Source organism: Balaenoptera physalus (genome assembly GCF_965194825.1).
Source record: "Balaenoptera physalus genome assembly, chromosome: 1".
In the NCBI taxonomy this organism is placed as follows: Eukaryota; Metazoa; Chordata; class Mammalia; order Artiodactyla; family Balaenopteridae; genus Balaenoptera; species Balaenoptera physalus.
The window spans coordinates 154,141,763-154,165,362 of record NC_138882.1 but is presented as its reverse complement, the minus strand read 5'-3'; the positions used below and the strand labels follow the sequence as shown (position 1 = coordinate 154,165,362).

The 23,600-nt window shown below is 34.0% G+C and overlaps 1 protein-coding gene across 3 annotated transcripts in view; it reads right to left on the bottom strand.

Moving 5' to 3' along the window:
- The window catches only part of FAF1 (Fas associated factor 1), a 485,610-nt gene that overhangs the window by 246,100 nt on the left and 215,910 nt on the right, over nucleotides 1-23,600 (bottom strand). For all 3 annotated transcript variants that reach the window (XM_082429645.1, XM_082429644.1, XM_082429646.1), the window contains one exon: nucleotides 11,294-11,408. In XM_082429645.1, coding sequence (XP_082285771.1) covers nucleotides 11,294-11,408 — 115 coding nt within the window. The remainder of the gene's footprint in view (nucleotides 1-11,293; nucleotides 11,409-23,600) is intronic.

Here is a 23,600-nt window from a genome sequence, read left to right as displayed (position 1 = left end):
GCTCAGCAAAGAGACACCTAACCTGAATAACCACAAATTTGACCACTCAGATTAAATAACCACCTGGCTCACAACTTTTGGCTTCAGATTACTTATGGCAGTTTCAACAAATCAGTTTCCCCTCTTCACAGGACAAAGACAGGCCATAAGTGAGGTTATTCCACAAAACAAAACAGAACAAAAAAACCCCACATCATAGTCTCTAGAGCCAGTTCCTGGAAATTCAGAGTAACTGTTGAGCAACAGAGGGTATGTATATCAACAACGGAAATGACTGATTTGAAGGAGCAACATTCATTTAAATTTATGACATGTATTCATGTCAATATATCAATCACATTTACTTTAGAGTGATACTTCATACATTGCTCCATTCATTACATACAAAAATGGGTTACAATATTTGAAATTACAATTACCAGTAGGAACTAGGACTCCTAAGACATTTTACTGTATTTCTGAAATTTCTAATTCCAAGCAAAGTGATCCATGTGTATACCTGTTATCATCACAAAAATTTTTACCTGTAAGAAAACAGCAGCCTTTAAAAAACACCTTAAAGATTCTCTTGTTTACAATGTGAAGTATAAGGGAAACATCTCCTAATTCAACAGAAATGAACTGATATTTCACTGATATTCTATTATTATTAGATATTACAAGTATACCTCTTAGGTGAAAATATTTCACATTTTCAGCAGGCAAAGGCAGGGGTGTAAATGTAAAGTGCTTTTGATAACAGAACACCAAAAGGACTAGAAACAAATGGCAACCTGCATATTTTGAATTTTACATACATAATCTATAACTCTAATATTTGTTTTTGAAATGGAATTTTTTATAAAATTATTAACAAGAGAATCAGGAATCTTACTAATTATCTCACAAGTTATTTAAATATAATGTTGATGAATTGTTTTCCCTTCATAATGATTATTGGATCTCTTCTATATTTACTTCAGTAACTATCATAATGTGATAACAATACAACCTACAAAAAAATTATGACAAGTATTAAATAAAATAGAAAAAAAAAGTCAGCAAGACAGAGGGAAAGAGGCTAAGAAAGTCAGTGTGTAAAACAAGATTTCAACTCATCTGAAATAAACTTGACATATACAACTTTAACTTTCCTAAATACTTTAAGAGTTCCCATCACTGTACTAACACTGAGAACAGGCTTATCTCTATCAGAGAACAAAAAGAGATTTACATAAATGGATACAGACTGTAAATGTGACATATTCAGGAGGTACAGCAGGTATGTAAAAATTCAAGAGCTGCTTATCTTTAAAATCTACAAAATGGAAGGTTCAGTCCCTTTTATAATACGGTTTCTCTCTCTCTTTATTAGCTACCTGCTTTTCTTTTTTTTTTTTTTTTAAATCCCTGCTCACAAAGCAAGGAAAATTTTATCAGTATCATTAAATATTCTCCTCATAGACAACTTGAAAGCAATTCAGATTATTTCAGTCAAATAGGAAGTCATGGTTCCTTGATCTCTAACAATGAAAGAGAAATTACACGTACAAGAGTCTTATTTAGAACATTTTCTTGTCCTCTCACTCCATAGTTTAATCTTGGACTTCATGTGGAGTATAACTTATGCTGCCCTCCCAAGATACATAAATAAAGTTTGTACTTTCTCAAATAGAGGTTATTTAATCCTAAATATCCCCTCACAAATATAAGTAAGCTTCATCTCCCTTTGTATGGTCTTTGTCTTGGAGAGAGAGAGAAAATATTCTCTTGGATGCCTACAGTCATTTCTATTCATTCCTAGGAGTTAACTAGGAGGTTCCTCTCTCACCTTCTTCTGAAATTGTTCCAATCACATTTATTTCTTCACTGTTTTTTTTCCCCCAAAGTCTCTAAATCAACCCCAACCAACATCTGGCTTTTATTCTTATGCCTTCAATTACTTCTAATTTGTGGGCATCTAACTTTTCTAGCATAAATTTCTAGCAAATTACTCCATAATCAATGTGTGTAATAGCTGTAGCTAAAAAGGAAAAGATTTCTTCCTTGTATTCATCCTCATGGATACCATACCTCTAGACACTGAAGACTACAACTCTGCTGGCACTTAAAAATTCTATTTTGCACTCTATGTGCAAATCTAATTTGTTTTCCACTGTCACTCATAGGACTTTCCCGGCGTTATTCTTTTCCAAAGTACCTTCTTCCCTCTTGTTTCCTTCATCCTTTTCCATCTAGTGTCCATGTTCAGTATTATTTCTCCCCCTGCTCTCCCTCCACCCCCATGCATTAGCTGTAAAATAGATGTAAAGCTTGGTGTAAGTCCAAAAATTTTATGATCAAAATACATACTTAGCAAATTGTTTGGCTAAATCTTTCATGTATGATGAAAGATTATTACCACAATTCATTAGCAAATTATAGACTTTGAAATGCAGGCAGACAAATATTTGGCCCTGTATCAATCAATTTGGACCAGCTGGGTAGAAATTCACACAATCCTAGGAAACCCAGAAAGTGAGGTGCTCTTTCATTTTTCATTCACTTGAAACATTAAAGAAAAATTACCATTCTACAAAAATGTCCACTTTTCGAGATTTTAGCAGCAGCATTTTAGATTGAGTTTTATTTTCAGTCAATTACTACTTTAGTGACCAATAAACTGATCATTTTTCTTGCAACTGACTGCAGAAGAATAGTGCCTAATGTACACACAGGAACCTTGCTATCTGACCATTATACTCCAGTTTAAAAGCTAAATATTTAATAATGGTTCTATTGCCCTAAAAAGCAGGCAGGGGGCTACTTCTACATACACTAAATCAGCCTGGAAACTAATTTTGCAGTTATTCATGATAAATAATATCATTAACATTCTTCCTCTGAGCCTCTCTTGCCTAGTGAGGTGACCCTGTACAAAGATTCTGATTGATCCTATGTCTGTCTGTTTTGGTTAAGCTATCAGGCTGTATATGGGAACAGCTGCACTTTGGGAGCAACTTAAAACAAATTTCATCTTAGTGGCATCTAATCCAGTCCTTGGTACAAGACACATGGAAAAGTCAGTGTCAAAATTAAACAATGCCGGCTTTGCAATGAGCAGATGCTTTTGCCTTGCAGCTGTAAAAACCTTAAAACAATCCAGTACTCTACTGTCTGGTCACGCAATAACCACAAAGCAAGGAATACATTTTGTCATTTAGAGAAAATGTTTACTATAAGCTTTTAGTCTTTTTTCTTTAAAAAAAAAATGTTTAAGAAAATAAGAAGAAGAATACAATGAGGGTAATAATAAGGTAATACAGCCCTAAATTGAGCAATAAAAAAATTTTAAGCATATTTGCCAAAATAAATACGTTTGAAAAAGAATAACTACTTGACTAAATAGTATTAAGCCATACACAAAACACATTAGACAAAAGAAAAATTACCACACACATGTTTTAAGAGGTTATAGACAAATAATCTTTGGTATATAAGGATAAACATGTAAATATTTTCTATATGCAGGCCTTATCTTAATATACCTAGTCTTAGTCTAGTTTATGTTTATGAGCATTTTATATTCATTTACCTACCCATCCTTTGATTTACCTCCTTCTTTGTTTTTGCTTATGTTTTTGCTGGGGGAGGGTGGGGTGGGGAGAAAAATGGGGAGGTTATATAATTCTTATTTTATGGCTAGAGGATAGTTAAATGCTAAAACATTTCTCAGCTTAAGTAATGTGGTACTTATCAAGGTCTATAAAGAAACGGCAGCCTTTTCCAACCTTTGCCCTATAGAAGAGAACCTTGTCTCTGACATTCAGGAATCTAGGGGTTAATATTTTAATACTGAAATAAACTCTTCTTCATGAGGAGAAACACTCCAACTACTGTGTGTGGGAAACCAAAGAACTAGCCCCACCTAAATAAATGACTGCATGGTCATGATCAATCCACTTCTGCTAATTGAGGTTCTGGCTTTAAAGATAGTTTTTTATGGTACCTACAAGAAAGAGAATCTAGTAGTCTTACCTTTATTTTAAATAGTCTACTGCAAAAAAATTTTTTCAGTAAGTTTTTCCTAATCAGATTTTTTTCTTGAAATCCCTTTTTCCCAGAGGATATCAATTCATTAACACCTCATTGCTTATAAATTTCATTGGATATTTTGTTAGTTGAAGGTCTGGGGATTCCCCTTATGTTCCGCCCCCCCCCCCCACAATGAATATTTCAATGAACAAGTCCCAAAGTAATGACCACATTAATAGGAAGTTAATTAAATTTAATTTAAATATCAAAGAAGGCATGTTATCCTATCCTCTTCATTAAAAGTCTTTGAGAAGTAAAACTTTAAATATTTTTGTGGTTGTCTTTGTATTTCTATATTTTATTTTCTAAAAATGTAATTAAAACATGTTGACATATAAAGCATATTGATGCATTATGCCAAAAATACAAATCTAGACATTCATTTTTTGTAAACTGTTTACAATTATCCTTAAGTCATATAATACTATTGGTATGATTTTGTTGTATTCTTTGTTAATGGTTATAATTGAAATAAAGTTGAATTACAGTGTCAATAATACGTGTCATCAAACAAAAGTAAACCATGGAACAAAAATATATCACAAGAGAATTATACTTGAAAGTATAAAAACATACAAAATAACTGACATGTACTCCTAGATATGATCCCTTGTATTTTAACCCACATAAGCTTAGAATAAGAATTAATCATTTTACATAAGCTAAGAATAAGAATTAATCATTTCACAGTGTCAGTGTTCCAAATTATATACAAACGGCTTTAAGGATAAGAAATAATTATAAATTTACACAAACTGGATTTGCTTATACTTTCTTGTTATTTTTATAATAACTTTGGTTAATAATCAGAATTATGCTAACAAGAACTGTGCAAAAACATTTTGTTTGGAAGTGCATTTGAACTTGTTATTAATTACGCAATTCCAATTTACATTTAATGGACTTTAATACATTACATATTTTTATGGGAACATGTGGAGATCTGGAAAAATGGTTGGCTCAAATAAGTGGTTCTCTTTTAAGTTCATTTTATCCCTTTGGGTTCACTCAATAACAGCAATATATTTTTAAAGTATATATTTTACTGAAAAAATACATAAGTAAGTCACAAACCAAAAGCTAACAGATGTGTGACTTCTAATTAGTTATAATAATCTCTGCTTCGATGCCATTAGAATGAGCCTTTCTTTTCTTTTGAAAACTAAAAAAGCTTTCCTTTGAATTTTAAACTGTCAGGGTGCTTCAAAGTCAGTGTACAAAATCTGCTTTGATTAAAATTTTAGACATCTACAGTGATAACTTTATGAAAGGAAAATATTAAATTATAATTATCCTAAACAGACACAGTCTTGTGAAACTAACCCTACATTCATGTTAAAACACAAAGAGTTGAATATAATGAATTTGATTCATCCTCGAACACAAAGCTTCACCACAGTAAACTCAGTCAACTGTTGCTCTTGCGCCTATATTCACGGTGCTTAAATAGCGCACTTTAAAACAAAAAAAACTCCAATTGGCTTTTCATATATCCACCCTCCCCAAAAATAACGCACTTGAAAAACTCAAATGATATGAAAGGCTTCAAGGCCTCTTTTCTCCCTTTCATACCCCTTTTTTTTATTTCTGTTTGCAGTAATCTGCCTTTCTCTTTCTCTTTCTCATTGCTACAGAGCAAGCGAGGAGGCTCAGAGCTTTGAAAAGGGGGCTCAATGTGTAATGGGTCCACTAGAATTAATTTACTTGCACCAAATCCATTGAGCACAGAGGTTTTTTTTTCCCCCTCTCTCTCTCTCCCTCTCACTCCTCAAATCATTTGGAGTCGAACGCAGCCCCCAGCCTTTGTAATTCTAGTAAAGCACTTAAAGTGCACAGTAGGTGTTCATGAGGACCATCTGGTCAAAAGCAAAACAAGCTGCTGATTTTGCCTTTGAATAGAATGAAGCAAGTGTGAATTAGTCTCTTCAATTAGCACTATTACAACCTGTCAAGTGCATATTGTAAAACAGGATTATTACAGTATTGGTCACCAGTGCAATTATTTACTCTCTGCCTTTTCTTGCATATAAAAATGTCTTATGTTTATTAGTTTCTGATAACTGAACATAATATCTCTTAACCCAGGCATTTTAAAACTACCAACACACAAATCACAGATTATGAAATACAGTCCACCAAGAAGCTGTTAGGATACACATATCTTAAGTAACAAAGGTCTAAAGCACCGTCGACTCTTAACAAAATTTCATTGTTTCTACCTTCTTGAAATGTAGGTGAAGAAATACTTACATGGCTAAAAAAAAAATGTCCAATAGAGATTATTCTAAAATACTTTCAGAGGGAAAGAAAGACTCGTCAGTTCCAAATAGCTGCATTGTAAATATTGCTTAAATTTATTTCCTAAGGGGATAATTTATTAAGCATCACAGAAAACCCCAAAGTATATAAAATGATCATTACTGATTTATTCATTTGAAGTGGTATAACTTCAACAGATCTCAGTAACAAAGTGCAACTTGAAACTTATCATATACATGCAAAAGAAACTCATAGTCTCCTTTTCTGAAAGCTGAAAAAAGGCTCAAATTCATTGCCCAGTTGCTTAAGAAATTGTCTCTCTTTCATTCTTCCTAAGATGTCATATGTGATTTCAAATTTTTAAAAATCAAACTATGATACACGCTAATTAAAATGGGTTCATTCTAATTGAGTTTATATATGCCATTCATCTTACAGTAAAAATAAACCACATAAACTTTTAATTAAATAAGCACAGAATTTAATTTACCCCATTGCATATGCACATTCTTATCTCTCTACTCTTCAGGTTCTGTGCCAGCAGCCCCCACCCTCTCCATACTGGAAAACAAACAAACCAAAAAATAAACAAACAAACTATATGTAAAACCTATACAGAAAGGGCATGTTAGTTAAGAAGTTTTAGTCAACCCACTACTAGAAAATTGCTCTTTAGTATAATCTGTAAAAGACTACAAATGTACTGTTAACAACGTCCAGCATTAAAGGAGAAGAGTTTGAAATATGTATTAGTCAAGCAAGTTGAGAAAGTAGAAAGAAACAGACACAAAAAACCCAACAGGAGTTTCAAATTTGCAGAATCAGAATTAGTCTCATGATTTCACAATTATTTAGCCAACATTATTTTTAAGGACCGGTATGATTTATTTAGTTCACTTCTTGTTGCTAATTCAAAACTAGTGCCTGCCCACTTAACAAATGCTAGTATTAGTAGTGAAATGTTTTACTCTTCCATGCAAGATATATCTTTATAGGTTGTCGATTTTTCCCTTTAATTCCCATTGAGAACTAAATAAACATTAATAAGAACAGTGAGAATTCTAGGGTAAAGTGAAACTCAGAAAAGGATTTAAATAATTCCAATAGTGTTTCTTCATAGTGTTTCTCACTGTAAGAGATAAGGAATACTCCATGATTCCGTACCAAAAATACTTTGGTTTTTTATCAGTGTTATTCTGGGTCATGTGTGTATTCCTTAAGTTTGTATGACATCTATAAAGAAAAGTGGACATTTTGTCTAATAGGAGCTTTTGCAATAGTAAGATGGACAACAAAGAATTAGTTTCCAAGAAAAGTTGGCTTGATTTCAGGGACTTTATTTCCTTTTCCACACCTGGGTTTAGGATCTGAAGTAGGCAAATCAATCTTTTTTCCCCCTGATTTAACCAATCCCAAGTGCATTTGTAGCCACAGATCTTTAAAAATCAGAATTACTGAAATCTGTACAATTAACTGTTTAAAAATCTAAATTCTCAGCGTAGAAAATTCATTAAAATAAGGTAAGCTTGTTTAAATTTTCAGGGAAATTCACTAATTTAAAGTGTGTCAACTAGCTAATTAAGGATCCAAAAAGGTAGAAAGACAGATGTCACAAAGTTATTGTTACATTATTTGATAATTTTTATAAACTATTTTGTCATAATGGATAAAGGGAAAGGATTTTTATTCTTATGACTACTTGCAACCCTCCATTCTGACCTTTTTATACTATCATTGCCTTTTCCTCAAGTAGGAGGATAATGTAAGTGGAAGGATTTGTAAAGAGCTTAAAAAAAAATAACCTCAATATCTAACTAGCTTAAATTAAAGTCTAGAGCACCCAAAGGATATAAGTCATGCATTGTGAGGCAAGAGACCACAGAGACAGAATGAACAAACACTTGTACAACTATCGGTTTATCACCACTAACTTGCATGAACATATGGTCACTGAAGAGTTATTTAAAATTCAAACTGCAGCTAAGTTCTATTTTCTAAGTCAGTATTTTTAAAAATGTATTTTATTAATTAAAAGTTGAAATTATAGTGCCTTTGTCAATCCTATTTCATTTAATAGAACTTTCCCTCTGGGGGAAAATATTACAAGAGCTTTCCTTTAAAAATGCAAGGCTTTCAAAAATTAAAAATACCAGAAAATGGTATTTTTTTTCCCACCTACAACAAAAATAATATACAACTACACTGGAAAATAAAATCAGTTTTTTTTTTTTTTAATTTCTTCCTTTTCTCTTATATGTTGGTCGGAATTCATTCTTGAACCTATTAAACAACACTGAAAAAAGATTTATGAAACTGGTGACAAAAATTAATTTACAAGTTAGGATATATGGTATCATTAAGCTTCCAAATTAATAGCAAAAATTCTAGCATTTATAAAGTAACACTGCAAAATCATTTCAAGATTATATTTTTATTGTGTTGCAACCTGACTTTCAATCATGCAACAACAAAAATACATGTACTTAAGTGTCACTGTGGGTTGCATGGCTGTAGCATAAGAGCATCTTGTCCTCCTTGAACCCCATTCCAGGTATTCCACAAGTTGAAGGAGAAAAGTCTTAGAATTAGGCCTACAGACTGTGACCCTAGGCTTAGAGAGTATAATACACATTCCTTTTCTAAACTGTACAGAATAAAAGAGCTTATGTCTACCTGTCTGCCTACAGAAAAGCAACAGATATTAGAAACAACTGCATTTATTTTTTTCCTGGCAACTAGCATTTCAAAACATTATTTTAAATCAACTTTTAAAAGATAAAAAAAGGAAAAAAGAAGAAACCAAACTCTTGTTGAGAAATACATAAGAATATTTGTCTGCAAAAATATTTTCAGGACTCTTTTCATTTAGAAATGGTATAAAAAGATTTACTGTTTTCAAGTCCTTGAAGCTTAAAATATATTTGGTAATCTAAATAGCAGGACGCAGAGAACAGTTTCAGCCAACTGTGGCACACAATGGCACATTTACAGAATTTTAAATATTTCTTTTAATAATTGATGTAGTCATTTTGAATCATTCTGCATAGGATATCAGGTGTGAGCAGATTGCATTAACGCTGCTTAAACATTTCAACTTGTCAGTATGGCCAACTCGATTTCGGAAATATTTGCAGTATTTTCCCATCGAAACAGTAATAAAGGCAAAATAAATATATGCCACTACTTTATAATCACCGAACATTAATGAATATTTTATGTCTTTTTAAATCTCCCTGTTTAATTTAAAAGGGTGAAATTAAGTCTCCTCCCTGCAATATGCCAATTATCTGTAAATCAAACAATAACTTGGCTATTATGCTCCTTTTTGTTAATATAAGAGAAGCTAATTTGAAAACACTGGATGGCATTTTTAGACTATCAGTTTAATAGTCCTCTCTGCCCTCTTGTGGGAGAAAGTTGAAACACACTCAAACTACAGAAACTGGAAATGTTAGAACAAAAACTCAAAAAAACAAAAAAAGGTAAAATTCTGGCTATAAATATTTCAATCAGAAAAAAAAAATAAGGCAGTCTATATGTACCCTTCATGCGATATACTAGTCTTCAACTTAAAAAAGGAAATCAACCACAGAATGAAATTTACCTCTTATTATCTTTGCTGTTCTTGATTAAACTGGGGTTATTTATTTTGAAACTGAATTTCTTATTTAATTTTATTCAATATATAATTTAAATTTCATAATCATGAGGTTCCCAGAATAACTCTGCGATAGGACCAGAGTTAAACATTATTTTCAATATAAAAACGACAATGATTCTTCAAGGAATTAAAATTTTAAACTTAGAGAACAGAACATCCATTATAGAGATTAAAAATGAAATGGCAATTAATATATTTAAAATCCTGAAAAAAATCAAATAATTTAAACCTATGATTCAAATTAGGGGCCTAGAAAAATCTTAAAGATCTTAGTTACTAGTCAACAAACTATTCAAGTGATAAACAGAGAAAATAAACTTCAAGTAATGAGTTATTTACGCCAAATTCAGAAGTTGAAATTTATTGATAAAACATGAAAAAAGAAAAACCATTAACAGTTCAGCCATTACTGAAACAATTCATATACTTCCGGAAAATGATTAGGGTGAAAACAACTTGTTCTTTCAATATGACATTAGTAATTAGTTGAAGCAATGTAGTCCAAGAAAAAATTTATGAAATAATCTAAGATTAAACAAGATTAATTTTCTTTATAAAAACATGAGTGGACAATGACTGTTGTCTTCATAACTTACAAGGGGGTAATGTGACATAGTCATCATTTCACTGTCTCTAAACACAAGTCTTGCCATAGACTTACACATTTCCCCCCCCAAAGCAGATAAATTACTAGCTTTTAGGTGGGTGGGGCCACAGACAAGAAGTTACCTCTTCTCTCTTGGGGGAGGTTCTTTTTGAAACAGTGGCCCTGGTTGGTCACATTGATGAAAATATTGATACTATAAATAGATTCTTCTTAGATACTCTGAGCTAAATGACTGGGTTCCCTACAGCATCTCATGAATACTGCCCAAGGCTGGAATTCAACTGCTTAAGAAAAGCCTCCTCAATTCCTTTTGGAAATAGGCAGGATACACTCTATAAATAATATATTTGAGAGCAACCTTTCAAATAAAGTATACGCATGTTTGAAAATGCATGCTGTCGATAATCTCCAAATTAATATTCTGAATAATTACTATAAAACTATGAAATATATAACAATGTGCTATTTTAAGCAGGGTTTTAAAAGTTGACTATTTTAAGAATTATCAAGAGCTTTCATTTACAACATCTTTCTAGGTCAAGTCATTTAATGTATCTACAGTAATCACTGATGCTCAAGTTAATTAAAATTAAAAACCCAATAATGAAACATAAAGAGAGTTTCCAACCAGAACACATAAGCCCTCTCTTTAACAGGGTCAACATTAGCTATAATGAGCTACCTTTATTCCTTAGCTGTGAGACATAACTCACCTCTTGAATGGTACTGCTTCCTGAGAAGTTCAGGTTGTACTCCCGCTGGACTTCTCGGTGGGTGATGATCAGCATGAAGTTTTGATTTAATGACTCCTGCAGGGCACTGAAAGGGCTGAAAGAAAAACAAGGAACTCTGAGATGAACAAGTTCTAGCTTGCTTTACGGTTAGCTGCAAAAACCCCAGGAGTACCATAACCTCCACACAGGCATGTCCGGGCCCAATGTTATCATCTTTTCAGCTCCTAAAGGCAAGAGAGCAAGCTGAGAACAACCAAGGGGAGCTAACCTGTTAACTCCTTCTCTACCAAGGTGTTTTTAAACTTCAGTTATAGATACTTTGCATACATAAGAATTTTGACAAGTCATGTGCTACTGTCTGCATATGTATTTTCTCCAAGAGAGGCAAATTTGTCAATTATATTAAATTCCAAATATGCTACTAAAATGTATACTCAAAAACTGTGGTTCAATTCCAAATGAAACAGCAGTTCTGGAAGAACAGAAATTTGAAACTATTGTTTATACTCATGAGTGTCATACAGGTATAGAAATACAGTTTCAGTAAAAATTGAGAAAGTATTGAAATCTACAGAACTTTAATTGCTATACCGAAATTCCTTCAAAATAATTGTGCTTTCACTTACAAGTCAGAAATACCGAGAATTCAGAAATAGGAGAATTCAGAGCAATATTAAACTCTGTGCCAAAGTTCTAAAATGTAAGAAATGTGTCAGAAACATGAAGAATAAATGAATTTAGCCACATCAATTAAGAAAAATAAGCCATGGTTCTATTTGTTTATAACAATATTAAAAAGCACCATCGGCAATGAAAATAAAAATCTGTCACCATTATGTATGAACAATCTGTATTGCTAGTCTCAAGTGCAGTGCTAGTCTCTCTTCCATGCTATGCTTTAGAAGCAAAAAAATATACGGTTCTGGCCTTCATCACTCCTCCTTTGCCAATATGTAACTATGTGATAAATACACATTCAACATAAGATTAGAATTACGCAGTTAATCTGTGTGTCCCAGTGTCGCCCATCGAGTTCACAGGTAAATTACAGATTCAAAATACCTAGGAAACACCTATATACAGCATGAAATATTATTGATCAAAATCAAGGGAAATAATACCCCACTAAAGTAGAGTTTCTTTAGGCAGGGACCTTTGTCTTTGATCCTTACCACTTAAGCATAACGCCTGGCACACTGCAGATAAATATTTATTTAATAATGAATAAACTGTAAATTTTCAGAAGGCAAGAGTCTTACTCATCTTTGTATTTTACACAGCAATGTTGCCTTCTGGAAAACTACCATGGGAATTAAGATTTTGATTTTGATTCACTTATTTATCTACATTAACTGAATGCCTCGCATTATTCCAGATGCTAAGGAAACCAACCCAAATAATAACACAGTTCCTGTCCATGAAAACCTTCACAATCTAATGAGGGTAGACAGACACGTAGACAGCCATAGTATAATGTAATAGATACAACTGAGAAATTGAAAAAAAATACAATGAAAACCAAGAAGGAGGTGTTTAACTTTGCCTCAGTGAGAGGGGGAAAGGGTTAAGAGAAAGCTTCAGAGGAGAATAAAAATATAAATTGAAATATAAAGGATAAGTAGGACCTTAGAGTTTATTAATTGGAAGGGACTAAATTTTTGTTTTATTTCGGGAAGGGAGATGGGTGGCACTTTTTAGACTAGGAAATAATACATGGAAGAACACAGCATGTTCATTCACTCAGTTAACATATATTTGTTGAGCACATACCTATGTTTATGACACCGTCCCAGTTGCTAGGGACACAGTTATGAACAACAAAAAAAATGGTCCCTGCTTTCATGAAACTTATATTCTAGTAAAGGAAACAATACTCAAGTAAATGAATAAGTAACTTTAGAGAATGCTAAGTGCTATGAAGAAAATAAAACAGGATTATAAAAGGTAGCAGAGGGGTGGGGGGGGAAGGAAATTATTTTCAACATAATAGTTGGGGAAGACATCTCTGAGGAAATGACATTTAAGTTGAGGCTAGTATAAGAAAGAGATAGCAGGAATCTGATCATGTAGGTCCTTGCAGACCACAGTAAAGAACTTGTTATTTATAGTAATTGCAAAGGAAAGCCATTGGAAGGTTTTACACTGGGAAATGGTTAAGATCTGACTTACACGTACATTTATACAACATTATTCTGGTTGCTCTGGCTACAGTGAGAAAAGAGTCAAGGCAGGGCTAGTCCCAGCAAGAAGTGATGGTGGCTTACGCTAACTATAGAGGCAGAGAGTGAAGGGTTGTCAGGTTCAGATGTATTTTAGAGGTAGAAGCCAGACAACTTACTGATGGAATGTGAGAGAAAAATATAACTCCAAGGTGGTCGGAGCAAATGGAGAGATGGAATTGCATTTAACAAGGAAACCTGGGTTAAGAACAGGTTAGGTAGAAAATTTGAGAGTGAAGTTATGTATATATCAAAGTTTAAGGTGCCTATTAGAGATCCAAAAAGAGATATCATGTACAGCTGTGTATAAGAGTTGAGGGTCAAGTAAGAGAGCTCGGATCAGGAGAGTCGACAGCACATACAGGAGCCTGCCCCACCCCGCCCCCGCTTATCTTCAGTTTCCGTTTCTGCAATTTCAGTTACCTGCAGTTAACCAAGGTCTGAAAACATTAAATGGAAAATTACAAAAATAAACAATTCATAAGTTTTAAATTGCAGGCTGTTCTGAGTAGAGTGATGAAATCTCACGCCCTCCTGATCCATCCTACCTGGGCCATGAATCGTCCCTATGTCCAGAATACCCTGCCCCTTAGTCACTTAGCAGTTATCTTGGCTATCAGATAGACTATCATAGTGCTTGTATTCAAGCAACCCTTATTTTACTTAATAATGGCCCCAAAGCACAAGAGTAGTGACGCTGGCAATTCGGATCTGCCAAAGAGGAGCCATAAAGTACTTCCTTTAAGTGAAAAGGTGAAAGTTAAAAAAAAATTGTATGCTGAGGTTGCTAAGATCAACAGTAAGAATGAATCTTCTACCAATGAAATTGTGAAGAAGGAAAAAGAAGTCTGTGCTAGTTTTGCTGTCTTACCTCTACATGCAAAAGTTATGGCTACAGTGCGTGATACGTGCTTAAGATGGAAAAGGCATCATATTTGTCCAGTAAGATATTTTGAAAGTCTGCATTCACATAACTTTTACTATAGCACATTGTCATAATTTTTCTATTATCAGTGATTGTTGTTCATCTCTTACTGTGCCTGTTATAAATTAAACTTTATCATAGGTATGTATGTACAGGCATACCTCATTATATTGCACTCTGCTTTATTTCGCTTCACAGACTGTGTGTTTTTTACAAGTTGAAGGTTTGTGGCAACCCCGCACTAAGCAAGACTATTGGCATCATTTTCCCAACAGCATTATTTTTTAATTAAGGTATGTACATTGTTTTTTTTTAGACATAATGCTATTGAACACTTAATAGGCTACAGTATAGTGCAAACATAAGTTTACATGCACTGGGAAACCAAAAATTCATGTGACTCACTTTATTACAATATTTGCTTTATCACAGTGGTCTGGAATTGAATCCACGATATCTCTGGGGTGTGTGCCTGTATAGGGAAAAACATACTATACGTAGAATATGGTACTCTGTGGTTTCAGGCTTCCACTGGGGGCCTTGAAATGTATTCCCCATGGATAGGGGGACTATTACAGATAGTATATAGATTTTGTAGCCAAAAGAAATCACCTAGGCAAACAGGGCTCTCCTCCCAAATACTGCACAGCTTTCAGACTACCTCATGTCCTACCATTAGTATTATTATAGACTGCCTCTTCTCTGAATTAATGTATCATATCCCTTATTTAATACTTATTTATAGTGTTTTGTATGGTTTGCTTTGTTTCACGTGTGGAAGTCCTGAATTCAAGACTACAAGCCTTTTGAGAGTAAGTATCTTTATTATTCATCTGTATTTCCCTCGACACTTAGCATACTAAAAGGTGATTCAAGGCAATCCTATAAACACTTAAGGAATAGTTCTGCATATTTGGAACTCCATATAAAGAATTATTAATTCTCATTTTTTAAGCCTACCTTTGAAGTGCCACTTTACTCACAAAATTGTAGTTCAGAAAGGTTAAGTAATTTCCCAAGGTTATGCAGCTATAAAAAGATGGAACCCAGTTTTTAAACTATATTTGATTCTATGTTCTTCAGCATCCTATCTCCCAAATGGCTAGGCTGCTTTAGGGATACAAAGATGAATAAGACCCTACCTGCTAGGAGTTCACAATTCATTCATTCTTTCTATAATTATTTGATTCTTATTCGTAATAATACAGGAATCAAAGACATAATCACTGACCTCAAGACAGACTACTCTGAGAGTTAAAACAGATGTGAGGATTGTGGAGAAGAAAAAGAGTACTTTGAAGTACTATGAAGAAGAATGGATAGTAAGGGAGGGTGGGAGGGAGGGAGACGCAAGAGGGGAGAGATATGGGAACATATGTATATGTATAACTGATTCACTTTGCTATAAAGCAGAAACTAACACACCATTGTAAAGCAATTACACTCCAGTAAAGATGTTAAAAAAAAATAAAAAATAAAAAAGAATGTATAGTAATTTGACAAGTATATAATAGAGGTGATTTCAGACATAGACTAGGTTGAGCAGAGATGAGATTGGAGAATACAGGGAAGGGTGGAGAAAGCAATGAGGAAGAAGTATAAGGGGATGTAAAGAAGGGTTTCTGAAACAGGAAACTTGAAAAACGTTAAAGACCAACATTATGGGGGCTTCAAATGCTGGGCTAAGGAGCTCAGAATTCCAGAAGTCTTGATTATTATATAGATAGATCCTCCTTTATCTTTACATATGAATCTATACAAACGCTTAATACCTTTAGTGCTTGCCTTTATGCAGTTCCTTAGATATGTTTCTTGATGCTGACTGGCAGACTTGTGCAATAACTTTGTAGAAAGTTTTGCCAGGACCAGCAGTGACTGCCAAACTATGTTAGAAGAACACCAATTTAGTCTAGTTCTGCAATTTCCCAGGAGCCCTGGGGAAGGGTAAGTTTGGCAAGAAAAAATATTTATGGCTTTAAACTGCTTGGGAGTCACAGAGTCAGATTTGAACTCCTGCTCCACTCCCCACTAGTTGTTTGACCTTTGTCTCCCACCCCCACAATAATAATTCTTTCAATACTATTTATTTTGTGTCTACCATATACAGGCCCTTATTTTAGGCACTTAACTACTCCGAAAATTCTATTTCCTCTTCAGAAAAAAGAAAATAACCTTTACCTGATAAAACTCTGAATATTATATTTTACAAAGCCAAGTGGGAATTTTTATTACGTGTAAGTTTTAAGGTGGTCTATTATTAAAAATAGAATACTTTAGAGGGGTACCCATACTATAAAATCTTACAATGACAATAAAACATTAACCAAAGTGTCCATGGTGGTTTTGTGGCAGTTATTTTTCATGTTTTAGTTTCATTTCTCTGTAGGAGTTGATAGAGGGTAAAATCTTTTTATTTATTTATTTTATATTGGAGTATATTGATTAGCAATGTTCTGTTAGTTTCAGGTGTACAGCAAAGTGATTCAGTTATACATAGACATGTATCTATTCTTTTTCAAATTTTCCCATTTAGGTTGTTACAGTAGGTCCTCGTTGGTTATCTATTTTAAATATAGCGGTGTGTACATGTCAATCCCAAACTCCCAATCTATCCCCCCTTCCCCTCCTGGTAACCAAAAGTTTGTTCTTTAAGTCTGTGAGTCTGTTTCTGTTTTGTAAATAAGTTCATTTGTATCATTCTTTTTTAGCTTCCACATATAAGCGATATCATATGATATTTGTCTTTCTCTGACTAATTTCACTTAGTATGATAATCTCCAGATAAAACCATTTCTGATGCATGGAACATAACTGTACATTATGCCTAATGTTATCCAAGCTCACAGGGTTCTTTTTAACACAGATCTTGCTTGGGGTTGATATACCACATTCATGTTCCTTGTGAGAATGGTTTTTATTATCTGCAACCTCAGACTCCAGCCTGATTCATTCACTTAGCCATTAATAATAATGACTAGCCTTTAATGAGTGTTACTATGCATCAGGCATTAAGGGCTTTGGGTCAACTTTATGAAGTTTATTATTATCACTTTCTTGTTACAGATGAGGAAACTGATGTTAAGTAACTTGCTTAATGTCACACACAAAATAAGTAGTAGTAACTCTTCTAAGGTCTAACTCTTATGATTTGTCCTCCAGACACTGGGGAAGAGGACCCAGTAAGATCTTATTTCTGCCTTCACTGAGTTTATTGAGCAATGCACAGACAAGCAAACCTACAATCCACATATGGTACCATTTGCTAAGAGCTCTGATACCACTTTTGCTAAGGTGGTATGGAAATACAGAGGAAGAATACCTAAATTAGACCAAGGAGGAGGCAAAGGCTGTAAAGGAATTTACTATGGTGATTTGCATAATTTTCAAAGACTATTGCTAAAATATTATCTATAGAAATTGATTCTAGCTGCTGCTTAGCAGAGTATGTTGAGCCCTTAGTTGCTGCATCTAGGAGCAATTTTCTCCACAATAGTGTCTTCTAATAGTTGGTTAGGATAGTTAGCCACAGTTAATCCACCTTCAAGCAGTCTCTCTTTTACCTTCAAAATGCAAAGTCATTCATGCTACGTCAACTTTGACCTTCAGAATAGCTGAGGGTAATTACCAAAGTAGGTGGATGAGAAATAATACAAAACAGTTTTTTGTTTCCCTTAATGGCATGTTTTCTCTTCAATAAGAGGGAGAAGGAAAGGTGTAAGCAAATGTAGAAATTTTTTAAAAGCAGTTGAATTTTAACTCAATGCAAGAAATGGTTTTAATAGAACATCTATTCTCTCCTTACCGGTTTTTAATTTTTCATTCTCTATTATGATTTTACTTTCAGTCTGAATATTTGTATTTACCAACAACGAGATGGTTGTTTCTACAAATAGACAACAGTCATTAAAACTTACCGTTGCTGTACCCTCAAATACAAACTGAAATTAATGTTTGAAATGTAATGAAAATCTTATACATTGTCCCCAAGCTTTGAACTGGTGGTTATTTGCAAAAAACACAACACAGTGAATGTTAACATTTTAAAGCAATTACTGGCAAAGTGCCAGACATTTTCACATATACCATCTCATAATTCTCCTAGCCAGTTTCTTAATTTTCAAGTTGGGGGAGGGACAGTGGGAGGCATGTGAGAGGGAACTACAAAAAGATAGATAGATAGATAAACAGATAGATAGATAATCTACCTCCTTAAAATTTTCTGTAGTATAACTGAGCATTAATATCTAAGCCACCAACAAAATTTTAGAAATAGTTTCAGCAGAACATCCCTTCTCTACTTTCTTTTCTGTCCACAAGTCTTGGACATTCATTCTGCTAATGAATGTCCACCTATGCCTGGGGGGATCCCATTCCAATTTAACTATGAGCATTTATCAGGAACAGAGAAGTCATCTGTAAAATGTCTGTCTTCTAGTGAGTAACAACTTCATTTTAATTCACTGACTTAGTTTAATACATTTTATATTGCCATCCAGTTTTTTTGGGGGGGGGTGGAAAGGACAGTATGGGGAAAATTAGTGTACAGCAAATTTTAACACAGGCCCCAATAAATAAACCTGAAGTTACAGACATTTTTTTATACCTGAGAACATAAAAAGCCACAAATTATTGGCCTCCATATGTCAAGTACTGATGAAAGCAACACATTAATATATATAACAGCCTTTACTGTCTTGACTGCTTATTTCACATTGAGAGAGCACTTTAGTGATCCACTTACACAGAAAGCACATGGATATTTTAATATGTATGACACAGTGATTTTTCAAGGTTAACTTAAGATTGCATTATGGTAGTGAAACGAACATTTGATCATCATGTAGCTATATACCTGTCATTAATTCCTGATTAAGAAGAGGAATGGCTTCCTCCTGACAAATAGCAGCAGGCCCTTAGGGTAGAACAGTAGAAGGCCGGGTGTCTTGCATCAAGGATAATAACAGTAATTTTAAGGATTTCTTCTTCAGCAATTCCTTGAATCAAGAATTCCCTCTTAAATCTTCAGTGGGCAGAAGATTTGGCCAGGCTAAATCAGAGCCTTCCTATTAAAACAGTAACAGTTCTAGGGGAAGCATTCATTGTTATAGAGTATAAATCCATCAAGATTAAACAACTAGACTAGGAAAAACAACACATTCAGACTTGGGTTTCAGGGCTGTTATGGACTGAATGTTTGTGTATCCCCTCAAATTCACATGCTGAAAGCCTAACCCTCAATGTGATGGTATTTGGAGGTCGGGCCTTTGGAAGATGATTATGCTTATATGAAGTCATGAGGATGGGGCTCCCATGATGGGATTACTGTTCTTATAAGAAGAAGAGAGAACAGAGCTTGGGCTCTCCCTCTGTCAAGTGAGGACACTGAGAAGGCAGCCATCTGCAAGCCAGGAAAAGGGCTCTCACTAGGAACCAAATCTGTCAGCATCTTGATCTTGGACTTTATAGCCTCAAGAACTGTAAGAAATAAATGTCTGTTGTTCAAGCCACCCAGTCAAGGGTATTTTGTTATAGCAGCCTGAGCTGACTAACATAAGGGCTTTTAAGAGTTCTGAATTCACAGCACTCAAGTAAACAGATACCATCAATTCTGCACAGGCTTCTACTAAATGGCTGTTTGTTAAATGGTATATACACATCCAAATTAAAATTCCACTCATTAAAATCCATTGTAGAAAACAGTAAGTGTTTGTCAAAACTCATATAACTGGGGAATACTTAAGAACCCATTTATTATATGTAAATTATATCTCCACAAAAAAATTATAAGCCATAAAAAGTACCTGAACAATTGGATAACTACTATTTTGGCAATTAAATGGGTCCCATATTTTCTTTTTTTAAATGTTAATTCTCCTAAGTTATTTACTTTTTTTTTTTAATTTTATTTATTTATTTATTTATTTTTGGCTGTGTTGGGTCTTCGTTTCTGTGCGAGGGCTTTCTCCAGTTGCGGCAAGCAGGGGCCACTCTTCATCGCGGTGCGCGGGCCTCTCACTACCGCGGCCTCTCTTGTTGCGGAGCACAGGCTCCAGATGCGCAGGCTCAGTAGTTGTGGCTCACGGGCCTCGTTGCTCCGCGGCATGTGGGACCTTCCCAAACCAGGGCTCGAACCCGTGTGCCCTGCATTGGCAGGCAGATTCTCAACCACTGCGCCACCAGGGAAGCCCGGGTCCCATATTTTTAACTTCAAAAATACAACACACTTTTTATCAATGTAAATGGAAACCATGGATATTTTGCCATTGCTACTTAATAATACTATATGACCACTGACATATACGGCTGTTGTCCGTGAAATTAAATTTCTCAAATCAATGTTGTATACGTAGTTGAGTAAAATATTAACATCAATACAGAGATCAAAAAATCTCCTGTTTCATTCCTGCTGTGTGTGTGTGCTATTTCTTTTCTTGAACTGGATATTTTAAACAAGTATCAATGTAAAATAACACGTTTAGAAGGTTCATTTCCAATAATTTTATTTTTTAAATATGACCTGATATTGAAGCCAAAAAAGTAATTTTTTCAAATTATTGTGACTTTTTCTTATAAAAATATAAATAATAATCTTAGAATGTGCTATTGAATTTTTCATTAAAAATTTACAATTTATATCTTTCTAAAAGGCCCTACAAAATTTTCTCTCCTTTGTCTCTTTGGGAATATTTTATTATCTACAATGATCTTTTTATCCTTTCAGATATATCAAGCTTTTAAATTAAAAAGCATGACACATGGCAATTTAAATTTCCATTCTAAACTTACAGAGTCATATGAGCTCTTGTCAACAAAAGACCAAATTTACTATAATTATGGATTATTTACACTAAAACAAAATAAGAAATCAATATGTAAATGTAATGTTTGTAGTAGCTAATGCAGCCAGCAATGACAGATTAGGTTCAAACAGCAATCAGTTTGAAAATCTGGCACATATGTAAATGAGCTAGGGACTTGATGTTTACATTTGACTGTATTTCATTCAGGATTTTTAAATTGTCTCAGGAACAGCACAAAAATAAAATGTTAATCTTTCCACTACAAATATAACTTGAGCCCTCATCATAACTGAAATTAGGTTTTGCTCCTGTCCAGCTAAACTAACATATGATACTAATAATTCTGAGCTGCAGATTACATCATTCTTAATTAACACTCTGCTACAGTTGTTAACATCCTCCAAGACACCATGTTATCATCACCACAAGTTCTGTAACAATCTTAAAACGACGTTTAACAAAGGTTGTCCTCTTACTCTGCAGCTACTTTTAATTGCTTTCTTTGCTGGCAATTAAATATGTCTAGATAAACAAACATTCGGTTTCACATAATTCTTAACAACATTTTCATGAAGATTTCAAAGTTCAGGTGTCCTTATGTCTATAATTACTGTTTATCAATATAGATATCTACTGGATTCAGCAAAATGTACTAACCAAAGTATATAAAATTAATCAAAATGTGGTAATTAGCGGTGATAGTGATATATTGTGATCCATCAAGTAGTTCATAGTAAAACTGTCAAAACATAATTCTATTCATCTAGACAAACCACGAAGAAAGAAAAAAAATTTACAGATACAATGATTTTTGTTTCATGAATTAGTGACCAAGTTTCCGACTGTCCATTAAATCAACCATAGAGAATACCTGCAGTTCTTTTTCGAAGCGTGATGTTAACAAGCTAATCTCAGTACTCACTGACCTATCAATAGGCAGTAAACTATATAAATGGGTTTGCTACATCAATCCAATTAGATGTGTTGTGATCTCCACCAATGCTTTAATTGGGGACAAGTTTCTTTCATCCAGAATGCATAACTATAGGGAAATGTCCTCTTCTTAAAAAAAGCCACTTTTCAAGTAGCCCCTTATTAAGAAACACTTACCAATCCAATACTTCCTAATTTTACTTTTACAAAATCTAATAATAATGCTCACAAGAATTAAAGTTGAACAGTAATCACAATAATGTACTTGAAACACTGATTATATTAATTTATTCTTAAGAAAGGATGAGTTACTTTAAGAATGATACATCGAATTGTTATCAAATACTGTACTACTTACAACACTGATAAAACATTTTCACAGATGAATATCCTTTGTGAAAACAAACAAAAAAGAAGTTGTTTTGTAAAGCATTTTGGAAGAAAAAATTGACCAATCCTTTCAGAACATTTACTTGCATGTATAAAGTTTCCCCTTTCTGTACCTCAGTTCCCCTAGTCATAAAATGGGACTAGATTAGATGATTGCTTTAAATCCTTCCAAAGACGATACCCTAGAGCTTTCTTCTAAGCCAGAGCTCTCATGGATATGACTCTTGCATTAAGGGAGAACACCAAAAATTGAAATAGCAGGATATAGACTAAAATAAAAAGTGAAAAATATTATAAGGATTAACATCTGTGCTGAGATTGTGAGGTGCTGAGGAAATAGAAGTAGGATGAGAGCTATCTGAAAGCATCCTTAGAATGTCCTTGTAATAAGTGAACCCCACAATAGTTCCATGATACTGTTCAGTTACCTTTTTAGTTGGGATAATGGGGGGTGAACAAGTATCTTGAATGGCCTCAGTACAGGGTGGGAGAGATGGGAAAAAGAAAACAAAAAAGAAAAAAATAAACTGTTTGTATGAGTATCAATACACATATCACCCAGAGGGTGTCACCTCTTAGCTAAGACCGAGGCTAGAAGCACAGCTGGATACCTATTACCACAGCTAGTTATAAGAAGCAGAGACAGAAGAGGAATAGTTCAGTTTTTCCCTTAATTATAGCAGGCTTAATGGATTTAGTGAAGTGCACATCCAACGTAGAAGGTTAGAAGAGACCTCAAGGATCATGAGAACAATGTTTCATTTGCTTTTCTTCAAGCTTCTGCCTCTGCCTACAGGGTGAATACTATTTCTGCCCATGCTGCTTCTCCTCACAAAGGAAGTGTTTTAACATTTGTAGCATTTTCTCCCCATTCTAAACCTGCTTCCTCCAGAGAAAAGAAGAGACTATTACAATTATTCACAAGGTCACCTTGTACTAGGTTAGGTTTCACAGAAGGCAGGGACGAGACCAGCAGCTTCCTCTTCCATTTCCTATGCCCTAATGCACTAAATTCCCTT